This window comes from Patella vulgata, chromosome 4 (assembly GCF_932274485.2).
Source record: "Patella vulgata chromosome 4, xgPatVulg1.2, whole genome shotgun sequence".
In the NCBI taxonomy this organism is placed as follows: domain Eukaryota; kingdom Metazoa; phylum Mollusca; class Gastropoda; family Patellidae; genus Patella; species Patella vulgata.
Genome location: NC_065882.2, coordinates 22,757,494 through 22,781,087, shown reverse-complemented (window position 1 = coordinate 22,781,087; position 23,594 = coordinate 22,757,494). Strand labels below are relative to the sequence as shown.

At 32.4% G+C, this 23,594-nt stretch overlaps 1 protein-coding gene across 8 annotated transcripts in view; it reads right to left on the bottom strand.

The window, feature by feature from the left end:
* Positions 1–23,594, bottom strand: part of LOC126819025 (microtubule-actin cross-linking factor 1, isoforms 1/2/3/4/5) — a 150,119-nt gene that overhangs the window by 5,251 nt on the left and 121,274 nt on the right. For 5 of the 8 annotated variants that reach the window (XM_056100451.1, XM_056100448.1, XM_056100453.1 and 2 more), the window contains 24 exons: positions 23,204–23,430; positions 22,679–22,903; positions 22,084–22,185; positions 21,554–21,724; positions 20,029–20,184; positions 18,639–18,836; positions 18,202–18,330; positions 17,675–17,845; positions 17,402–17,557; positions 16,495–16,701; positions 16,186–16,305; positions 15,862–16,028; positions 15,543–15,702; positions 13,000–13,194; positions 12,131–12,265; positions 11,877–12,020; positions 11,551–11,739; positions 11,197–11,351; positions 10,624–10,867; positions 10,289–10,451; positions 10,045–10,163; positions 4,415–4,531; positions 2,803–2,826; positions 1,205–1,322 (listed from right to left, as the gene is read on the bottom strand). In XM_056100451.1, coding sequence (XP_055956426.1) covers positions 1,205–1,322; positions 2,803–2,826; positions 4,415–4,531; positions 10,045–10,163; positions 10,289–10,451; positions 10,624–10,867; positions 11,197–11,351; positions 11,551–11,739; positions 11,877–12,020; positions 12,131–12,265; positions 13,000–13,194; positions 15,543–15,702; positions 15,862–16,028; positions 16,186–16,305; positions 16,495–16,701; positions 17,402–17,557; positions 17,675–17,845; positions 18,202–18,330; positions 18,639–18,836; positions 20,029–20,184; positions 21,554–21,724; positions 22,084–22,185; positions 22,679–22,903; positions 23,204–23,430 — 3,792 coding nt within the window. The remainder of the gene's footprint in view (positions 1–1,204; positions 1,323–2,802; positions 2,827–4,414; positions 4,532–10,044; positions 10,164–10,288; positions 10,452–10,623; positions 10,868–11,196; positions 11,352–11,550; positions 11,740–11,876; positions 12,021–12,130; positions 12,266–12,999; positions 13,195–15,542; positions 15,703–15,861; positions 16,029–16,185; positions 16,306–16,494; positions 16,702–17,401; positions 17,558–17,674; positions 17,846–18,201; positions 18,331–18,638; positions 18,837–20,028; positions 20,185–21,553; positions 21,725–22,083; positions 22,186–22,678; positions 22,904–23,203; positions 23,431–23,594) is intronic. The other 3 variants (XM_056100452.1, XM_056100450.1, XM_056100454.1) reach the window with 1 other exon arrangement.

Below are 23,594 nucleotides of genomic sequence, written 5' to 3'. Positions count from 1 at the left end.
CTCAGTTTTAGAAGAAAAATATGTATTTTAATATGAATAGAAATTGGTTGCATCTAATGCATTAATTTCTTGTTTAACAGTGTATATATATATATATATATACACTCTTCAAAAAAAAAAGTAGGGGATATTCAGAAACAATTCAAAACCGTGGAAATGCACGGCTGTTTTTATTAGAGGTAACCTGTGTACGTTAATAACAGGCCAATTGCCTACACATGAACATAAACAGTTCATATGGGCGGCTTATCTGACGGCCCCATTTCACTTGCAAAGAGATACACTGTCAAAATTGAAAATGGACGTTTTTGATTTTTGTCTTAATAATGAGTAATTGCTCCACCAATCCTCAGACATTCAGCAATTCATCGTGGCATGCTCCTAATCAACCGTCCAATCATGATTTGGGGCAATCTGACCCACTCCTCTTGCAGTGCTACGGCCAATTCTTGCAGTGTTGTCCGTTGATGTCGACGAACACGTCTCTCGATCAAATTAAACGTAACACACTAAAAGCAAAGATACGCTCAACAGTAAATCTTATGCAAGAACCGAAAGGAAAGCAAACATGAATAGGATAAACCAGCACGCGTCAGTTTTCATCAACCCTTCCCACGTGTCGCATGTGCAGCTCAGTGGTTCTGTTGGGGCGATAAGTTCTTCATCTGTGAACATACTCTCAAAGCATGTCAAGTGTCCATGACTATTTATCATATCACAACCTGCATACGTATTTGCATTGCAATATCCCCTACTTTTTTTGAAGAGTATATATAAGCACAGAAGATTGTGCCATTTAAATAATGTATATCATTATTTATCTGAACAAAATTACACAATATTCATTATAAATGAATTCAATAATTTATCCTATAATATAAGCAACACTATAATAATGCATTCTTTTCTACTGATTTCTGGATACAATATTTCATTGGAATATCATCACCCTTTGAAGTCAACAACTTAACCTATGTCTACTATATGGCTTCACACACTCAAAGAATTAGGTGTATTCAAAATTTACTTAACATGCTTACCCTTAAAAAAACCCATCTGATTTCACTTGTCATTTGAAAAGTTGGCTCAGAATATTTGTTGCACATGGAATTTGGGGGCCAATATATGAAATCTTAAATCCAGAAATCAGTAAATAATCACTTCTTTAAACAAGAGAAATATTTCATTATCATATTAAACCTACCTCTGCAAGGATCATTTTTGACAAGGAATTCATCGAGAGCTACCCATCCACCTCCCACTCTTACCATCACAGTACTACGTAATATACGAACTAAACGTAGTTTCTGTGAATCTCCAAACTGTAAAAGACAATTCATTAACCAATTAGAACAAAGCTATATAACAAAAATAATCTGTATTCTCTGCAAATTTTAAATCTAGAGCAATGTCTTTGATGTGAAAACCTATGTTTGGTAATGTAAATCTTGATTTTATATTGGTAATTATAATTATTAAGACTTTTTAGGATAGTGAGCATTTTTAGTTCTCGTAAAAACAGGATGTTTTGTAAGTTCTCAGCAAGTTTCCGTACTGGTGTGATCATACATATTTTTATGTATAATAAAAAGATCAGTACACAAAATGAAGAGTCATACAAGAAAATTAAGAAACATACAAATTTAAGAAGATTTATCATGCTTATTATACAATACTGTGAGAGTGGTAATCTTTGTAGATTGACAAGAAGATGATCAAATTATAAAATACAACATAAGTTTTTGAAACTGATACCTGTAAGATGTTTACTTTTTTTTAAAAATGTCCTCAGTTTACAAATATTGAAGCATAAATATTTCTATAACAGTATAGCTTATTGTCAATTTAGACTTATCAATTGATTTATTTTCACAAGAGGACCTAGTTCTCTGGTTATAACCTAATATTTCTTAAATCTTGGGGGGGGAATTGGAATTTTTTATGTACCCATAACAAGTTCCTATTTATACAGCGATACATTTAATCAATTTTAAAAAAATGAATATTGCATGTGATTAAAACTAATTTTCAATCAAATTGTCTATTACGAACATATAAGTATAATAAATGATGTCATGTGCTCTGTATGTAAAATATTTTATACTAAGCATAACAAGCCAACTAATGTCTCCTGCCTTAATCTCAAAATAAATAGATGACACTGATTAATTACTAGCGCATTTATCTTTTTCCCAAAGCATCAAGCAATCAAATTACTTAACCTGAGCAGAAAATGCTCATTACCAAATTAAGTCAATGTATTCATGTAATGAAAATATACATCAAGTTTCAGAACTCTCATCTAATTAGATTCAGAGGTATTGTGTTCCACAGTCTCAACAAATCCAATTGCATGTCTGTGCTTAGTACTGGTAAATCATAAATGGTATTGTCTTTAAAAAAAATTTGACAGAGAGACACTCCCATTTTAATAGTCTCCTGATTTCTTTAAAAGTTGAAGGACAATGAAATAAATAAAAATATATTTTTGATCAAATATTTTATGCTTAGAAATGAGTTTCTTCAGTTAAGAACACATAGAATAAAATGCTATAAAGTTTGTATAATTTAAGGAAGAGACCCGTAATCTATTTACCAAAAATTAATAAATATACTGTTAATTTTTTTTAAAAATCTAAATGTTTAAACAGTAATTGCTATGTCTCTGGATGTCTTCCTTTAAATAAATAAAGATAACAACAAAATTTGTACAGTTTACTATAAAAAAAATCAAGTTTTATAAAATAAAAGATACATCAACAACAAATATGAAGCTAATATGTCACAGATATACCAACTTACACTGAATAAGAGGGTTTCAAGCTCCTTTTTATAAAAATAACATAAAAATAAACATACATATTGTAATAACATACTTAATGACTAGACCACTTTGAATTGGGTAAAAATATTGTTGATTTAATTAAATATGAAGCTTTGATTAGTCTTATGAAGAGATTAATGATTATCTGTATACAATTAAAAAGTTAAATCTACAGTCAAAACCAATGCTGGTATAAAAATCAACCTATTTTCACTTTATATTTTGATATGAAAATGTAATTGTCTAAATTTGTCCCCATCACTAATCAAATCAGTATCCTAATTCAACACTTTATTTTGACATAAATCAAAAAATTTAGCTCCTTTAAGTTGTAGGACAGTGACAATTTATTTACAATTCACGTCTCCCAAAATAGCATTAAAAAAATACGTTTTTTGCTAAATGCAATCAGCACATGTATTTAAACAGCATAAATTCAAAGCCAACATAAATTTGCTTATATTGCTACAAATAAAATGAAACACAGACAAGGGCATGTCAGAACCCCTATACACCCACCAGCATTCAACAGTATATACATCCACTAAGTTTAACTAATGTTAAAGTAAAAAGGGGGATAACTCCAAAATATACCATCAAATTATTTTGAATTACAATAGAATATTTGATAGGGCTCTATTTTAAGCCATCAAACAAGCCCACACTTTGCAAGAGATGGATATAGAACAAGCTACAATAAAGCGATTTTTCGTGTAAAGATGATACATTTAAACAGTTTTTTTTAAAATCAAATAAAAATTGTGACCTCTAGTGGGTCCACAAGCTAAAAACATGAATTTTTGTACAATCAGGGGCCATAATCCAGGAAGTTACAGTCCAATATGCATTATTATCAAAAGGAACCGCGACCTATGGGTTATAAACATACATTTTAAGTTGTGACCCGTGGAGTGTAGAGTGACCACAAAAAAAAAATGGTGGATGGACAGGGGCGACGACAATATAAGTCCACATGAAATGTGGCCGTATAAAAATTGTTTTGAGTTCTCTGTTGTGTTTCGTGTTCATAATATTTTAAAATTTTTAACTTAGTCATGTTAACAAACTTTAAAATTCTTAATGTGATCAGAAATATAAATCGATCAAAGAGAATTTGAAATTAACAATCCAAAAATCATTCAGTTCTGTCTTATACCCTTTGTTCTATATTGTGTTCACAAGATTTGAATGTAAATGGGTAGATAACTCTGAAATTTGCAGTCCAAAAATTTTGTATTTTGATAATGTTCTTCCTTACCATTAAATGAACAATCCTTGCAAAGTGGAAAACGATCCGACAAGAACAGCAGTTGGTAAAGCATTCACAAGAATGTCAGATGGGACAACAGACACACATGATGACAATATACGTCCACATTAAATGTGGGCATATAAGAAATTGAATCCACAACCTATCAGTAACACCACATAAAACCCTTTACCTTAATATGGTTTTTGAACATTTTATATTTATTTCAATAATGATTACTTATTTGATGTTAGAAGAAAAATGAGTTTTGACGAAGTATTTCTATGGTTACTGTGGTCATGTTATACAAATATGAAGAGTAACAACATAAATATACTTACTCGGTATTTTCCCTCTCCAATTTTGTGAATACGGAATTGTTTTACACATGTACATTTACTAGCTTGTCTTTTAACTTCATCCATTATCTTTTCATCTAGAGTTACTTCTTGGGCAGGCTAAAATAACGAAAATATTTTATTAATTCATTTGTGCTGTGATGGAAGGGGGAGTATTACACTAGCACAGTGATGGGATTTCAAAATTTTTCTTGTCAGACATTTTTTCCCGAAAATAAAAGGGTATAACTCTTATCGTTACTAAATCAGGTGTGTTCAAACAACAATTAAGAATCATGTGTCAACAAAATATTCAAATTCATATGTAATAAAAAAATAGGTGCACCTCATCATTTTTCATGTTTAATTCCCTTACGGTATTCAAATTTATGTCAATAATATTCCTACAAAATTACGTGACATCGTAATACCATAGAATGAAAGCGTGCCGACTACTGTCGATCCATACCGGTTTCAAATTCCTCCAAAATTACTGTATTTTTCGGGTCATAAGTCGATACATTTTTCAGCAGAAGTCCGGCATTTTTCTTATACTCCGTTTCGACTTATATACAGAAGGTAAAAAAAATGAAATCCCGAAATTTATTTGGCAGTAAACGTCGCTCTACCACAACGAGCGAGTGACACCAACTGCTAAATAATCGCATTCGACTCTAGCACGCACTATCGTCTAAAACAATTAACTACTTTTATTATTCCAATAGAAATATTCGTCAACATTTCTAAGCGTGTTTATTTATTTATATAAAAACATAAACTCCATTGAAAATTTGATCATAAATCCGAGAATATGCCAACAAAATAAAATCTTTTCTCCGGCATCGGACGCATGATATTCGGCACGTTTACATCTCTTACTTTCACGTGTCTTGCGAGATTTCTACTTTCATCTCAGTTATTGTACTATAACCGCCATGCGTGTGTGTGAAATAGCTTTATTTAACTTCTGCCTCCACCAAAGAAATATCACACAAAAGTTATCGGACACAATGTATATCGATTTGGGGTGTTATATACTATTAGGATATATGACATATATGTCTAATTCCTATGTGTTGTCGGCCAACATCAAGGAGATTGAAACGTCCGACAATGGAGAAATCACGGGTTAATCACGAAGATTAAGTTTATAATCACTCTTATTGGATTGATATTAAGTCCGACAAAGGAGTGTAATACTTTTAGTAGAATTTTTGTTCGAGAAATAACATATTCGCATAATATGTGATATGTACTTAAAATACTTAAATCAACTTAGTCTGTAATTGATAGTTGACACATAAAAAAGAGCGATTTATCGAAAACATATGTCACTCATTTACCACCGAATTACACGTGAGTGGAATTATTCTAATTGCATCATTTGATTTAAAGTAACCAATCATTTTGTTAATTACACAAGTTCAGGGCCATGATCACGCGTTATTGTGTATGATATTCACTTACCTTTAAAAGAAACTGGGGAACCCTGTAAGTCAGACTTGCATTAGATTCCAGAGATCGAGGGTACATCTGAGTTCCTAGACAGCCGAGAGGCTGGATAGGGTGGAGAAGTGGTTTTAGCTATATAGTATTGTAATTTGTGCTATGCTTGTATACCTGTATTCAGTTATATGCTATATAAAATGTAGAAGCGAACTATGCATTATTATTCCTGGTAAGACAGACGTCTTAAGAAACTGTGAGAAGTAAATACACAACGTGAAGCAGAAGTAAAGACAGCTAGAGACAAATCCTAGACGATCACAAGGCTACAGAAATATGTAGTAAGAAAAGATGCATGGGTTGTATGTAGGATGTGGCGACCGGTTTCCCATAGACGCTCTCCACGTCAGACAGAAGACTCATGGTGCTACATATTCTATTTGGTGCACGTGACTAAGAGATCGAGTAACCTGGAAGAAGAATACATATTCTATTTGGTTGCCGTGACAGTTTCGACCTTTAGGGTAAGCAGAAAATTTGGAAGAAGATTAGAAGAAAAGAGAGTATGCATCACACGTTGGATGTGGGGAGTTCTCCCGTAATATTTTCCACATCTAACCAGTGACTGCATAGCACTGCATAGTCTTACATATTCGATTTAATGCCGTAACGCAATTTCGACCTTTGGGGTAAGAAGTCACTTTAGAAGAAGAATACATATTTGAAGATGTTAAGAAGAAAAAAAGATCTGTACAATCCAGCAACAGAAAAATTCTGGTGGAAAAAAAAAATCTGGTGGAGATATTCGAAAAATTGGGTAAATACATTTTGTTTGGTAAATTAAATGTGTTAAATTTGTTTAAAGACCAAATAATATTAATTTAAAGTTAAAATCTGATTAGAATCTACGTATTTAAAATTTAACTGTATAGAGAATAAATTAGAGTCATTCATAAGGTTAGATTGATAGGTTTATTAAACAATATAATATCATGAGTTAGGTATGTATATTATCGGGTTAACATGACCTGTAGTAAATTTGTAGTAAAATTAAAGTTAAAGAGAATGTTTAGGGAGTAGGTTTTAAAAAAAAAATGTTTTGATATAACTAAGGAAACGGAATAGGGAATAAAATAAGGAACTAATGTTGTCTCCGGATCGCAGTGAGAAAGAAGGCAGAGCTAAGGATGAAATTGTGAGTGATTAACTCTAGTTTCCTAGTTGGCCGTACTTTCTACTGTGATTCGTTAATTTGTGTTTTTGTGTCGTTTGTATGTGTGGTTAATTAGCCATATAATGCTAATATAATTTTGAGGCTCTAGTCCAAAGTCTCAAGATTTTAGTTTTAGTCGTAGTTTAACTTTTGACTAAAAGGTTGAATTGCCATTATTCGTGTTTTTGTGTCGTCCACGTGGTAAAATAAGTAGAGTAGTGTAATTTTGAAGCTCTAGTTCAAGGTTTCAAAAGTAATTTAACTTTTGATTAAAAAGTTAGGTTAAAGAAAAAATCCCATATGGTTAATCTAGGGATGTTGGTTATAGTTTTCCTGGGAAAAAACTAAAATTAAAGGCTCGTTAAATTGTGAGATTATCGCAAAGTCATTAATACGAGTTTTATAGGAGGTTAAAGTTAAGAATACAACACTTTTTAGGAAAGTGGAGGAATACGGTAAATTTTGTCCGTATATAATTTTATGTAATTAAATTTTTGCTTTAGAAACGTAGTATTAACGTTTAATATATACTGCTAATTGCTTTAAGCTGTCGACATGTACGCAAGGATTAGAATGTGTAATTTGACATGAGGTCGAATTATTATAAACAATAGGTTCTAACACTGTGTTAAATTTGACGTGTGTAAAAGTCACGGATTGCATTAATATAATATATAGGATATAGTTAGGTATGTTCTAATTGTTTTGTTTATAGAATATAGACTGGTGTTCCGAGGGAGTGAAGTGCACGTCACTTGCTTTGAACATGATTCTAAATAATGTTTATATACATGTAATACTAATAATGGAATAGGAACTGTAGGATGAAATGGAATGTCATTCATATACTGGCCATATTTGATTGACAGTCCTATTCTAAATAACGTGTTAGGTGATACTAATTCGGAATAAGTAACCATGGGCTTGTTTCATGTATTGGTTTTTGACTAACATACAAAATGGTGGATTATAATGATTAGGTCAAAAAGGTCACATAACTGACGGTGAAATATAAAATAACAATGTAGGAATTCTAAAACAGAAACGGAAATTATAAAACATAAACGTAATTATAAAATTGTCCATTACTGATCGAGTTAGGTCAAGAGGTCAAACTTAGTTTGAAGATTTATAATTAAAGGGACACATCAAAGTTTATTAATATTTAAATAAAGTTAATTTTAATTAAGAGTAAGATTTACAAATAATTTTTCGAAATAATAATGTTAGATTTATATGAAAATAAAGTTTTAATAATTTAGGAATAGTTAGTTCTTGGTCTGATGGCAATGACATGTTTGATTGACGGATAAAATTGTACAAACCAATCATACTTAGAAGAAAAGAAAGTTTCAACTTGATACTACATGTATGGTAGCTGAAACAGACCAATACACATCCAAGAAGAAGAAATGGTTTACCAGTTTACCAAATTGACATTTCCTGAGACAGAATTTGAAGTGAAACCTGAACTTTATAAACATTACGTGATGTGTTATAGTGTTTTGAAATTAGGACACTTGAAGATTTAAAAAAGACAATTTGTGTTTTCTGTGTTTAGGCTTAGTGGATTTTCATAGGATTTTACAGTGATGAACTTTTTGGAGAACTTTTGCATGCAACTTTTGATTTTTGATTTTTGATTATGTGTGTTTGTGTTTTCAGTTTTGTTATATAGTATAGTATCATTGATATTTGCCTGTTGCATGAATAATTATAGGGTTTAGCACATAGACGTTTTAAGCGTCTCCTACCTGTTCATTTAGCATAAATCTTAGAAGGCGGGGAGGTGATAATTATATATGTTGATTTTCTAGATTTCTGCTACATTTATGAATAGTTATATAATTCTACAGATGTTGGTATGGTTATTATAAAGGATTCAAGGAATCTGTTACCCAATACCGAGCAAAAAGTCTTAAAGAAAGGGACGAATGTAATACTTTTAGTAGAATTTTTGTTCGAGAAATAACATATTCGCATAATATGTGATATGTACTTAAAATACTTAAATCAACTTAGTCTGTAATTGATAGTTGACACATAAAAAAGAGCGATTTATCGAAAACATATGTCACTCATTTACCACCGAATTACACGTGAGTGGAATTATTCTAATTGCATCATTTGATTTAAAGTAACCAATCATTTTGTTAATTACACAAGTTCAGGGCCATGATCACGTGTTATTGTGCATGATATTCACTTACCTTTAAAAGAAACCGGGGAACCCTGTAAGTCAGACTTGCATTAGATTCCAGAGATCGAGGGTACATCTGAGTTCCTAGACAGCCGAGAGGCTGGATAGGGTGGAGAAGTGGTTTTAGCTATATAGTATTGTAATTTGTGCTATGCTTGTATACCTGTATTCAGTTATATGCTATATAAAATGTAGAAGCGAACTATGCATTATTATTCCTGGTAAGACAGACGTCTTAAGAAACTGTGAGAAGTAAATACACAATGTGAAGCAGAAGTAAAGACAGCTAGAGACAAATCCTAGACGATCACAAGGCTACAGAAATATGTAGTAAGAAAAGATGCATGGGTTGTATGTAGGATGTGGCGACCGGTTTCCCATAGACGCTCTCCACGTCAGACAGAAGACTCATGGTGCTACATATTAAGCAATGACTTCTGTTCAGGATTGGATTGATAAATTGTCCGACAAAGGATTAAGTCGGCCAATCAAGGCAGATTAAGTAGTTAATCAAGGTAGGTGTATAGACGGTATAACACGATAAATACGTTGATATACGATAATCAGGTTGAGTGGTAGTTATACACTCAGTACACTATATTAATTTTGGAATTTTGAATATTATTCACCATGTCTTGATGTCCCATTGGGCATATTCCTGGTCGGACAATTTAGGACGTTTGGAAAATAGCGTCGGACATGTCCGGACGAAATCCCATCACTGCACTAGCATATCCTCACCATCCACATTTTATGAAAAGTGAATATTTTTACCTCTTTTTCAGATGGTGGTCGTAAAGCAGCAACAAATTCCTTATAATCAATAAAACCATCTCTATCATGATCAAATATATCGGCTACAGCTTCCATTTCTAATCGTGATGTTGGGAATTCTGGGGAAAAATAATAATAATAAAAATCAAGTGGGTTTTCAAATTTAATTAACGTAAAAATCTTCAGTTACAGAGATTACTAACTTTAATAATTCCAAAGTAATAATTTTAAACTCTATACTTACTTGATCCAATGATCCCTTCAATAAATTCCTTTCTTGTAACTTTTCCATCATGATCTCTATCTTGCCTTCTAAAGAAATCAACAATTCTAGCTTTGTTATGGTGCATCCAGCGTAGATAGCGCTTACGCCAATCATCAAAGTTGAAATTCTTCATTCTTTCGAGCTGAAATAACAAATAGGGGATAAGCTTTTATAAATACATGTCTTATTGTTTGTATTTTATAATTAAAGACGATAGCAAATTACTGTACCATGGCATATTTATATTTCAAAAGCAACATTAAATTTTAAATTTTGTTAAATTTATCATCAGTAAATGGACATAGTTTATTTACCTCATCTAAGTAATTAAGAGCATCTTGCAATTTTCTCTGTCTATCCATGGCCATCAACCAAACATGTCTCCATTTGTTGAAGAGTGCTCCAACACGTGGATTACGGAATGCTGGCTCCGGAGTTCTGCGACCAGAAGAATCAGGTGTGCGTCGACCCGACATATCGGGTGTTCGTCTGCCTGATTGATCTGGGGTTCTACGGCCTGACTGGTCTGGTGTACGTCTACCACTCATATAGGATCGACTGAATAAAAGTTTTAAATATGTATACATCAGTAATAAAACATACAATTTATGTGAACTCTGGGGAAATTGATGTACTGACCACCTGATCTTATCGTTCTCTCATATGAACTAGACACACACTGGTAAGACAGTGACAAGGAAATGCAAAACTGGTATCACAACATTCACTTATAGGATAGTATACACACAATAACAATTTAGTTAAATGGTTGGCACACGATAAGTCACATCAATACATCTGATAGCAACCTAATGACTCAAACAGACTTCTTGGTGACCAAGAAATGGTTGGCAAGCAGAAGATACAAATCAAAGAGTCAGACTCACTTTGGTGATTGTTTATTTGGTGTTCTAAAACTACCACGGAAACGTGGTATGAGAGATGGAGTGGCTGGTTCATGGGACATTGAAGGACGTCTTTTATCTGGTCTAGTCAATCGATCTACTTCTGGTTGTTTGGAAGACAAATTCGTTTGGAATTCCTGCAAAATATTTTGTGTAAATTGATGTTATACAAACCTTATATTGGCTTTATCTTTCACACTTGTAATGGAACACAAATATTTTTTTTTACCAGATAATTGTCAGAAATGGTTTAATTTTTATGCTGCTGTGAGATATGTCATTGCTCAATTAACTCTTATTTGCAGGAATAGCATTTAGCATTTATGAATAACTTACCTGATGTTCTTTCAGTAATTCATGAATAACTTGTACATCTTGAGGTATAGGTTCTCTTTCTAAATCAGTCAATTTAACTTCGGCATTATTTAACCAAGCTAACAATTCATCTAAGAGAATATTATTCTTTCTTAAAGTTGTTAGACCATCTGCTAATTTACGTTGTCTCTGTTTAGTAAGGCTCATTAACTGAAAATCATACAAAAATAAACAGTGAAATAGCCCATAACAAAATTTAAATGTAGTAAATATTAAACAATCTGAAGGATATTCACTATTGCAAAGAATTTAAATTTATTTATTTTTCATGTGGTATTAAGTATTACCTCCTCCCATCTTGCTCTTAAAACTGATAACCAATGTTTCATGGTTACCAACCCTTCAGGATGACATCTTCTCATTATATCTTGTCCGATGTTCAGAGTTTCACGTAAATTAGCTTCCTGAGCTAATAGAGATTCTTCAAATTTCTGAAAGAAGCAAACCAAAAAAAATAAGATCAATGTCTCTCTCAGAAGAAAAAATCAATCATTTTTCAGTCAAATCTAAAATATATTTGAAAAGTTGCTTCAGTACAAACCTTGTGTTCTTCTATTTTATCTAACATTAGTATTTCTTCATCAGGTAAAGCTGATTGACCTTGATAACGTAGATGTCGTTCTGCATCACCCAACCATTCTAATAAACCATTAGCTTTCTTGTTAAATTCTTCAGCCTGCAACAAAATTAATAGATGAATGTGTTGTGAAATAATATGTGTGAAAGATTCATTAAAAGCATGTTCATGTACCAGTGTTGTTTATTCAGCAGCCACTCCAGGGGTTTTTATAACTAACTGGTTATAAGGAGTGACCTCTTAATACAATCTAGGTGTTTGTTAGTGCTCTGACATCAGTAAAATTTCAAGCGACAATGCATCAGTAAATTTGGCCACTGCCATAACTCGCTATTAGAACGACAATTCTATGTCTCAAATCTCTTAATATAAATTCAATATACGTGTCATTTTGTACCCACATTAATACTAATGCTTACCTTTGTCATATATCCGATAATATTTATCCTTTTTTGTGAAGAAAATCCATGAATGATTTTATTTTAACCAATAAGCACATGTCAAAAAGACTATCTTAGATTTTTTCGGCGATTTTTTGGCTTTGACAGTATATTTAGTTTATTCAATCAGTATCAAATAATGTTTTGTTACCTGTGAAAACTTTGAACAGGGATTGTCATTTAATAAAACAAATCAATTAACATATAATCCCTGCTTAATTGTTATTTTCACCGTCGTTTTTACCTGATCCATGGGGGACAGGGCTCACACTGCGGTTGCCAAAGTCCCAATTTGCGATAAAAATATGAGAGTGACATTCATTACATTAAGCATTCATTACATTATTTCTATTAGAAGGGATATAATATGTAATTTTAAAATGATTGACTCACCAGTTTATGAGCTTGTTCTAATCTCTCTTGTTTACTAACACTTAATTTACAGACACGATCCCACTGTGTAGTAAGTTCTATCAGATGGGCTTGTAGCTCAGATGTATCTTCTTGGGATTTATCTATTAGTTCTTTGGCAGACTTTCTAACAAAGTCAACATTTTTAGCTCTGGCACCTAATTCTTGTTGGAATCTCTGGAATAAAAAATATATAAAGTCAGATCTTTCTGTTGTAAATACATGTAGTTTTCTAGAGGTTTTAAGATATAGTCAATGAAAATACTGACACTTGTCTCTTGGAAAACTCAATAGCTAATTTTAGTTCCCCTTCACCACCTTAAAGTAATAGTTCTCACTATGGAGTGAGAGAGAAATGGGGTTTAACATCCACTTGACACAAACCAGGCCACCCCAGGACCAACATTATCCCACTACAATCTTTTCAGACTACGTTTTCAGAAATGTGCACACATAAATTTTAAAAGTAAAATAAAACATCTATTGAAGAAGAATCTTGATTAATTGATTATTTAGGCCTATATATAGTCATATTAAATATTCAGTGAAAAAGCCCCCCCAAAATTCATTAAAAGGTTATTTACAATATTAATAAGAAGTGCATTTCATCAATCTAACAATATGAAGACCAATTAAGAGCCAATAGAGTTATCCCCCTTATTAATCTTCACTAAAATTGACGTCTGCTAGCCTACACACATGTGACTGAGCATATCCATATTTGGTGTCAGTGATTTTTGACTTGTCTCAAGAAAGGATGCAGTTTTCTTTTGACTATAGATGAAAGAGTGTCAAAAGAAATTTGTTATGTAGTTAGAAGACTATGGCCAAGCAAGTAGGAGACATAGTAAGCATTTCAAGGTTGGTGCTGCATTCTGTGCCCAATTCTAAATTTCAATTGAAAGAAACAAATTTACTTGTCATGCTAACATTATAATTTACCAATGAACTTGTGAGTTTTCAGTGTGTGGCACATACATGTAGTGAGTAAGTCTGACAATTAACTCTTTGAGCAATAACTAATGGATTTAGGACAGTAGATTGCCTTCAATTATCCCCCTCCCCCTACAAACAAAATAATCTCCACAACATCACACCCCCAATGCTGGACACATCTCATTCCCTAAAACATACATCATCTCTTCATCAGTTTATAAAAAAAATGATCCCCAGATAAAGAATGAAAAATAAATATCACTTTTTAAGTTAGTCCAAGAGTAATGTTACCCAAACTCCCCCACAACACATTCACACTTTTTTGTTAGTCCAGAAAATATGTTACCCAATGAAAAGCTCAATTCACACCGGACACTTTCAAAATTCTAAATTGTTTAGCAATTGCCACAATTTTTAAAAATCGCCTTCAATCATTAATGTGCTGCACTCAGTTTTCAACAAAAGTTCCATTTAATATACACATAAAGACTATACACATATAAATTAACACACATTCATTTAAGACTTGATGGTGTGTGAAACCTGGGGGAGGAATCCACGTATATGTTCAGTGAGTCGCATCTTAGGGATTCTGATCATCCAGTCATTTGGCGGGTGTATGATGTATGAGGTGGTCTGTCCCCGTTATTGATGCTAGTTACACCCGATCCTATGCATGTACGGCTTTCTAAATTGAGAGGGAGGCCACACAAGGTCAGCGAGAGTCTTCCTTGTATCTCTCTATCACAGTGATGGATTGAGATATGTAGGGTTTCATGTATCATCAAGTAAAAGAATTACTTTTGTAAATAAATATTGCTGTCTTATTTTTACTAAAGTATTAAAGAGGCATTATGTTATAATAGTTCAAATATAGATAATGAAAAATGCATTATTGCATATATTAAAAATTTCATTCAAATTACTTTATTTAAGTTATGAATGTCTACTTTTATCAGATTTTAGACAGCTGATACAATTATATTTGTATTACTTTTAACCCAAATAAGATTTCTAATATAAGAATGGAAAGCTGTGTTGGGGCTTTTATGGGCAATCCCTGTGAGTGATGTCATGCATTTTCAGAAAATTTTGATTTGGTCAGCCACATTAGCATGTAACCACTCAAATAAATGTCTAAATAATAATTTATATTTATGTAACATTTGAAGCCAGAAAAATTTAATGAAATATACAAATTTAGCTCTCGCATAATGCCTCTTTTAAGTAAAATATGGTATTCAAATACTTTAATGCAAGGTAAGTAATAAATTCCATACAGCCATATGAATAAGCATCCAAGAGTTAGTGGACTCAGAAACCTATTCCCAACAACTATTATTTCAAAGGATTTGAGTATGTAATTTTTGAAGGTAAGTAAATTTAATATATTTCTAAAAATTGTAATAAAGCGTTGGTCAGGGCTGTCGTTTTCTATAACTTTGTGTCATATATACTTTTTCTTCAATTTTTAAATCAATTTATTGACTGAAAACATGCCAAATCCAAAATTCCAGCAATATTTTGTTAAATTTAACTGTAGTAATGTTCTAAACCTGCTAATAGAAAGATTGTTTTAGGAAACTAACCTTGTGTTCATCTATGAGACTGTTGACAGTATCTATATCAGCGTGAACAGGTTGGTCCTCGCCTAGAGTTGGCTCTACTTTAGCTAACCAGTCTAACAAAGCCTGTAAGGCATCGTTAAACTGACCAGAAAATAATAGGGCCTCTTCAAACTTCCTTTGTCTGAAAGAATACATATTTATATTATACATAATATTGACCAATTTGTAATATAAACAAGCTCAGTCCAAGCAATTTCGTTCAAAATGAAATGTGTAGTCTTTCTTTTCACCACCTAAAGAGTTTTTCTTAACAACTGAACAATCTAATTTTTGTTCTTACCTATCAACAGACATACCACATACACTGTTCCATTTGTTCTTTAGTTCGTTTAACATCTGTTGTAACACAGGAACATCATCTGATGGACATTTATCTTTTAAAGCTCGACCAGTTCTATTAACTGTGTCAAATTTAGGCTGTTTGGCACCCAATCTCTTCTGGAATTCCTAAAAATGAGAATACACATAAGATATTAATGAATTGTCTGAGCTGAGTAAATTTGTCAGGCAAACTATTTCATTAACATCATGGAGAAATGGTTGAAAAAGATTGATCTTTTAAATATAATTTGATTTTCTAATAGATATGCAAATCTTATTTTACCTTATGTTTAGCAATCTGAGCTTTGATTTTCTCTGGTTCATTACCAATGATAAGATCTTCTGCCAGAACTTTCTCAGCATCTACTAACCATCCAAGTAAATCTTTCCAGATGTCATGGAACTATAAAATGTAAAATTTTGGAAATTAAGATTTTTCTCAACATGTATGTTATGGTAACTAAGAGTTTTATACAACATCATTTACATTCATTAGTCTAGTCCAAAAAAACAGTCTTACATGTAGTAATAAATTTAAATTAGTAATTTGTTTTGAACTGAAATGAAAAAAATAAATAAATAAAACACTTACACTTTTAGCTTCTTTAAAGCCCCTCTCAAGTTTACGTGTACGTTCAGCACTTCTAGAGACAATTTTCTCCCAGCGATGTTGGACACTTGAGAGTAGATTCTTAATTAGGATGACATCTTGTTTTTGACTGAAGTATTTTAAGTGGGTACCCATCTTTTCTAGAGCTATTAAATTTTCACGATTTTTACTGATATCCTTCTGTAGAACCTAAAAAGCAAACAAACAAATAAATTTGATAATTGTTGCTACCTAAATTTAATTCAGTTTTAACTAATTTCTAATATTTCATTAAAGATACATTATGGGAGATTAGATAAAGAGCTGGCAGTTCTCACTATAATAGTTAAAAACTAGATACTGTAAAGGGAATTTGCTGAAAATTTCAGTCAAACTGATCCACTGTGAACTAAGATTTTAGCGATTGAATTTTCAACCTAGCCTCGGTCATCATTACTAAAGTCGGTACGAAAAAAAACATAAGTCTCGATTATCCATTTTATGAACGGCAAATCGGAACCTAATCCAATAAACATCACAGGCTAGCGCTGACATCGAGAGTTGATTATGGTCTGGATACGTTAATTCATGTCTAATTAATAATTTAGATAACTTTTCAGGCCTAAAGAAAGGCCTGCAATGGGCAGATTTAGCTCTTGGATAATGTATGTTTAACAATAAGTGGATGTTGTTTTTGTTTTTTTAAAGGAAGTCGAATTCTTGTACGTGTAATTGTGACCCAACTTTGCTGGATGTGTGCTACTAGCTTTTAAGAAATCAAAACATTTTAATGCTTTAAATATTGAACTCTTGCTGTAATCTACATCTATTTAAAACAAATACCATTATTTGTATATGGTACCTCTCTTCAATAAGTATCAAATACAATTTCATTAACATGAATACTTACTCTATGTTCATCAGCTTGGTCTGTAACTCTATTGACCAGCCGACTAACCGGACCTAGATTATTCAGTACCCGTTCTTTCTCTGTTAACCAGCCAATAAATTTATTCAGATCATCATGGAAATTACCGGCATTACCAACAGCTTCTTCCAATTTTTTCTATTAAAAACAATATAAAAGTTAAAAAAGATTCATCACAAATTTTTCTACAGGTTTGTAATTTTTCACAATCAAACCATTTCATTTTAAGTCTATGATTTTTAAAAAGATTTATACCTTTCTATCTTCGGCTCTAGCTCGACAGTTATCCCAACGTTGCTGTAAAGCTTTCATATTCTGTCTGATGTTACCAGATGCTGGATCCCGACTCTTTCTAGCTAGATCATCACCATTCTTCAATGTATCACTGATTCTAGGTTCTAAAGCCTTCAGGTCATTAAATACTTCCTGTACAGAAAATACATAATATTCATTAAATGGTATGCCTAAATGCTATGAATTTACAGATGCTTATAAGTTTTTCAGTTAATTTTCTTCATCCCAGAAAATTTTACACGACAGTCCTATAGAAGATAAACACAATAAATTCTAAACGGATGCAGAATGACTGCAAACATGATATACTGATTAACAATTTTGTGTCGATGACCATATAACTATAACTTCGGAAATACACTCATGTTAAATACTTTCTTTGTTCAGACAATTTCTATATTAATAGTTTGCTTCAAGGCCAAAATCTTCATATAAAACAAGCATCCTTGGGCATAAAAAAAGTTCTGTTTATAAAAAAAATGTCTTACCATGAATTTGTCTAGTTGTTCTTTAGATGTTTCTGGAAGGCCACCAACAGGTTTGGATGTAATAAGTTGATTCTCCATATCACCAAGTTTACTTTGTACATCATGTAGATCACTAGTAAATACTTGAGCCTTAATAGTAAATAATGAAATTTCATAAATTGCTGTATTTATAAACTACATAAAACTCATTTTATACAAGATGTAATAATGACACAGAACATCAGATCATGCTGCATTTCAGGTACATTATAAACCTATTAATTACCTAAATACATTACATTAAAAGTCATAAAACAGATCCTTTTAAGTTTCAAGTGAAACAAAAATAAAATAATTTCACTTTAGGAAGAAGTGGGGACATGCATTGTTCCACATCAATGCTTGTGGATTGCAGATATTTCTTGGTTTATAACTGGATAAGAATCATAAGCACCAACCTCTTGAAGAGCTTCTTCCAATTCTGCTTGTTTTCTGTTACTCTTGTCTTGGATTTGTTCCCATCCATTATTTAGATCATCTAGCTTTTGTCTCATACTTGAAGCTTCCTGGTTGCTTTCATTAGCCATGAGCTTTTGACCCTCCACATTAATAACATCAATGCTAGGTATATGTGACTGTATATCATTCTGTACAATCTAGATATCAAAAATTAAAAATTTAGCTTTTGAAGAACTAGAGTATTGTGATGATGTAAAAAAGATATTGGATGGAACACTGACATAAATAAATGCAGTTCATTGAGACCATCAGCACAAAAGTCAATTATACAAGCATTAGAACACAGACGCACTAAAATTTATACCCAGAAAGCAAATCGTTTCCATGTACTCACTGTTTAATGTGAAAATACTACAAATGTATCTACTATTAAGGATACATTATGGGAGATTTTAATAGAAAGTTGGTCATTCTTGCTATAATAGTTCAAAAATAGATGATGAAAGAAGAATATATTGAAAATTTCAGTCAAATTACTTTATTCTGAACAAAGTTATCACCATTGTAATTTTTGACTAAAAATAGTAGTCAACTCTCTCTTCACTGTCTCCGAGAATGGCCGATCATTTGATTGACAAGCGTTAACTCTACCTACATAATCTCAATTATCAAATAACATTTTCAATGGCTGTGGTACCGTTAGCATATTCGGTTTGAGATGGGGTTGCAATTCAATTCGGATCACATTTATTTTTACTACAAATTAAAAATAAGACTTTTAATATATAGATAAGAAGTGAAAGTTTGAAAGGAATGGACCAAATCAATGAGGCATAATTATAGCCAACTTCTTGTTGGCCTGCGTGTACTCTTGTACTGTAACTGGTAGGCCTACGTAACTCCCGAAGCATACAAATAGGAAACAGTGATCCAATGGGGCTGCAATTCAACTGGGGTGATGTTAGCTGCGATGTTTATCAATTTCCATAATTTTTCTGTAAACGCAAGTGATAAAAGAGTGTATAATACCGACATCCAAACTCTCATTTTAACCCCAACTAAACATAATATCAACTAGGGCGTATATATCGAACTTTCAATCAAATTGACTGACATGCGGCCTCGCTTCGTACACTCTATCATTTAGCCTCGATCTAAAATTTACGGGAGTATGACGTCAACAGAACGGTTGATCTCCGCTTACGGCACAATTTAAAAATTTAATCAATCAATGAAATCCTGTTTAAATCCAAGCCGAATCCAAGCCATCCGTGGGTCTACAGAGTTGATTTTGTGCTTGTTGTGTAAATAAAGATCTAATTTATAATTTCTATGACATCTGAAGCCTAAAATAAAGACTTGCAGTAATCAGATTTAGCTCAAGCGTACCTTAAGTTTAGCCAGCTCTATTCCAATAACCTTCCCATCACCAAATACAGGTTGTATACTGTCCAATGTCTCATCTGTTTTATTGACCCAGATATTCAACTCTTTCAGGGCGTGATCAAACTGACCCAATTTCAACAATGCATTTTGCATTAAACGCTGAAAAATAAAAAACAATAATTAATTATAATACCTGTTTTCTACATTCATAAAGATAGAATCAAGAAAGTACAAATGTGAATAATGCTATATCTGTGAAAGATCTCAATCTGCATGTGATAAACGTAGTGTCAGTAAATAATAATTACATTCACAAAATGCAAAGAAAGCAGACAATAAAGATGCACACATTCAACCCTTCTGCCTATTTAGATGGGGTATTTCGGGACCCCACGGCCATATATTTAACGTTTGTGAGGAACTGGTTCATAATTGTCTAGCGAGAATTTTATACATTGTCAGCTACTTAATGTTGAGTATAATGCTGCAAATAGAATGGAAGTGAGGCAGTGGCAACATTCATCATTTGACAAGAAACTACGAGTATTACATTATTGGACACAAGGGGTCTTGCACCCCCCCTCCCCTTCAACATTTTGCTGGTTTGCATTTAGAATCTTTCTTATTCTACCAACCTCATCAAAAGACGATTCTACATGGGAATGGCAATTAAGTTATTTGTAGATTTGTATGGTTTCAAAAATACCTTATAATTCATATCGTCACTGTTAATACCTCAAATATATTTTTTTTACTTTGATGAATTATTATTCAGTCTTAGTATGAAACTGTAGTTTGATCGTATTTGAATAAAATTATGCATCCAAAAAAACAATTTATGTCTGGGGTCTTAGATTACCCCTTGTTGCCGACAATGTTTTTTGTGCGACGTGTCCACCCAAGGTTAAATAGATTGCACAGAGATAAAATAATTAAGTATATAGCTAAATAAACTGGTAATACAACTACAGATTTACATGTATTTGAGAATCAATAAGACCACATATTCTATCCAGTACCATAACCAAACTAGGGATTTTTTTACTTCATTTTTCTGAATGTAGTCCAAAACTTTCTATCTGACCCATTACCAAACAAAGCCTGTCCCACCCTTTTGCATTATATTAAACCACAATGCTCACTTTTAGGACATTACATACAATAAGCTTTTACATCATAGTAAACTTAAAACAACGTTTGAAATGAACATAAGACTACAAATAAAGCAATAAGAACAATAATATTAGCAGGTACTTACTGCCACATATTGCGAAGCAGGCAGTAAATAAACAAATAATTTTTGCTATTATCCTTACATTAGAGATAATAAGATATGGTATCCACAAGAGCACATTAACAAAACAGTTTAACTAGGAGCTCTTCATTTGATAAGCCAAGGGCTATAATGGTTGAAAGATTGATGTCAAGGGAGATAACTCATTGAACAGGTAAATTATATTCAACTGTGGACCTAATCATAAAACCCTATTCAGACAATCAAACTGAATGTTCAAACGAACATATTTACCTGGCGTTCACCAATGTTATCAATGAGAACTTCCCATCTGTCTTTCAGTTCTGCCACTGGTTCTTTTACAATTATAGCTTGTTCAGCTGTACTGTCTTTTGCCATTTCATTGGCTTGTTGGCTTAGAGCTTCAATTTCTACTTGTTTTGGTTCAACATCAGCCTTGAAATTCTAGAAGTACAAATTAAACATTTGAAAAATCTATATCTTCTGAAATCTGCTCTATTATACACTAATAACAATTTTCATCACTCAGTGCCTTACTGAATTTGTACAATGAATTTGGTAGTATTAACTCATAGGGGTTTCTATATTATTACTATTATAATATTAATCATGTCTATGTTATATGAGACACCTTCCAAATGGTGAGGCGCTTCATCTTGAACCACACAATTAATACCACATCTTGATTGTTGTGTCACCTAATACGGCATAATTTGTGGGGTGGCTTAATATCCTACTTTTCTGCTCTGACTGGGCTAATGAAGACGGTTTAAAATTAATAAAAGGCTTGCAGAGAAACCAACCTTAAGGTCCACTAACTGTTTCTTCAGGACCTCAAAATCAGCACCGATGGGACCCATATTGCTAAATTCATCTTCCTTCTTCTGAAGCCACACCAAGATTTTCTGAAAATAAAAACAACCTTGTAGATACATCATAAGAGAAGTCAATAGTAATTCTTTTCCAAAGATGTAGATTCTGAATTCATCACCATTGCAAGATCTAAGACTTCTCATCAATAGGGAGTGCTCAAAACCGTTTTTAGCAATTGTCATTATATAATGCTTTACATATCTTGATAATTGATTCGAGCATGTTCGAAATGATAGAAAACCTATCATTTTGCAATGTTTACCAGTAGAATAACTTATTTACGATAATTGGAATATCATATAATTAATACACACTGCAGTGGTAATCACTTCTACTGTTTTCCTCCCAGTGTCCAAATCACGCATTAATATCCCAGACCATTTAATCAAATTTTGGCTGGATCAATTCCAAGTAACTATTGATCAGAAGATATATGAAATGCTTTAGCAATAATCGTTTAAGAAAACTGTGCCAATTTCCAGTTGTAACCATCAAAGTTCAAAATTACAAGAATTGAAAACTTACCATCAAAGTATCTTGGAATGTAAGGGCTCTGGTAAGAGCTTCTTCCAAAGAATGAGCACGTTTTTCAAGATCATCATTGATGACAGAGAGTTGGTTATCAAGATCATCCATGTTTTTCTGGACTTCTGGTTTATCCGGTTCACCAACTGATGACATCAACTGTTGACCTGTCTGCTGTACATCTTCTAGATCAGCTTGTGTTGCTATGGCTTCTTCTTTTATTGTCTGCAACAGCAAAATAACATTCTTACCATCATTTATAGAAATTAAATTTACATTTACATTAAGAAAAACGTCATAATAATTCATTATCAAACATTGTTAGACGCTTTTTGTTTTTAAAAATCCTCTATGGGTCATTTAAGTGAAGCCATTTAATATGGAATGTAAGATGATCTAAGAGTGAAAATAAACTATGAAATATAAATGACAGATCCCTAAAGAACTGAAAATTTGGAACATGGTTGAAGTAGTCGCTATACAATTCTTTGCTTTAACAATCTAAGACAGATAAAATAACTAGACCTCTAACTCCTCCTGTTGTTCTCTAATAGCATCTGGTTCCAAGGCTGGTGGTTCCTGACTACCTATGTTCTCCTGCAGATCTTTTAGAGTGCTTGTCAAATTGTTTAACTCATCCCAGAATTTATCTGCTACTCCAAGAGTTTCATCCAATACATCACCTCTACTTTGTGTACTTGTCTTGATATCATCATATAATTTAACAAGTTCATCTAATTTCTGTCTCACATCTATAATTAGTAGGTTGGAATGAACAACATGAAAATATGGGATTATTTATCTATTGGTAGATTGGGTAAAATTGAAATAACTTTAAAAAAACAAATTCAGAACCATACATGAAAACAGACATTGTTTCCGGAATATGGTATTTTGAAATCATATCCCTGTTTTG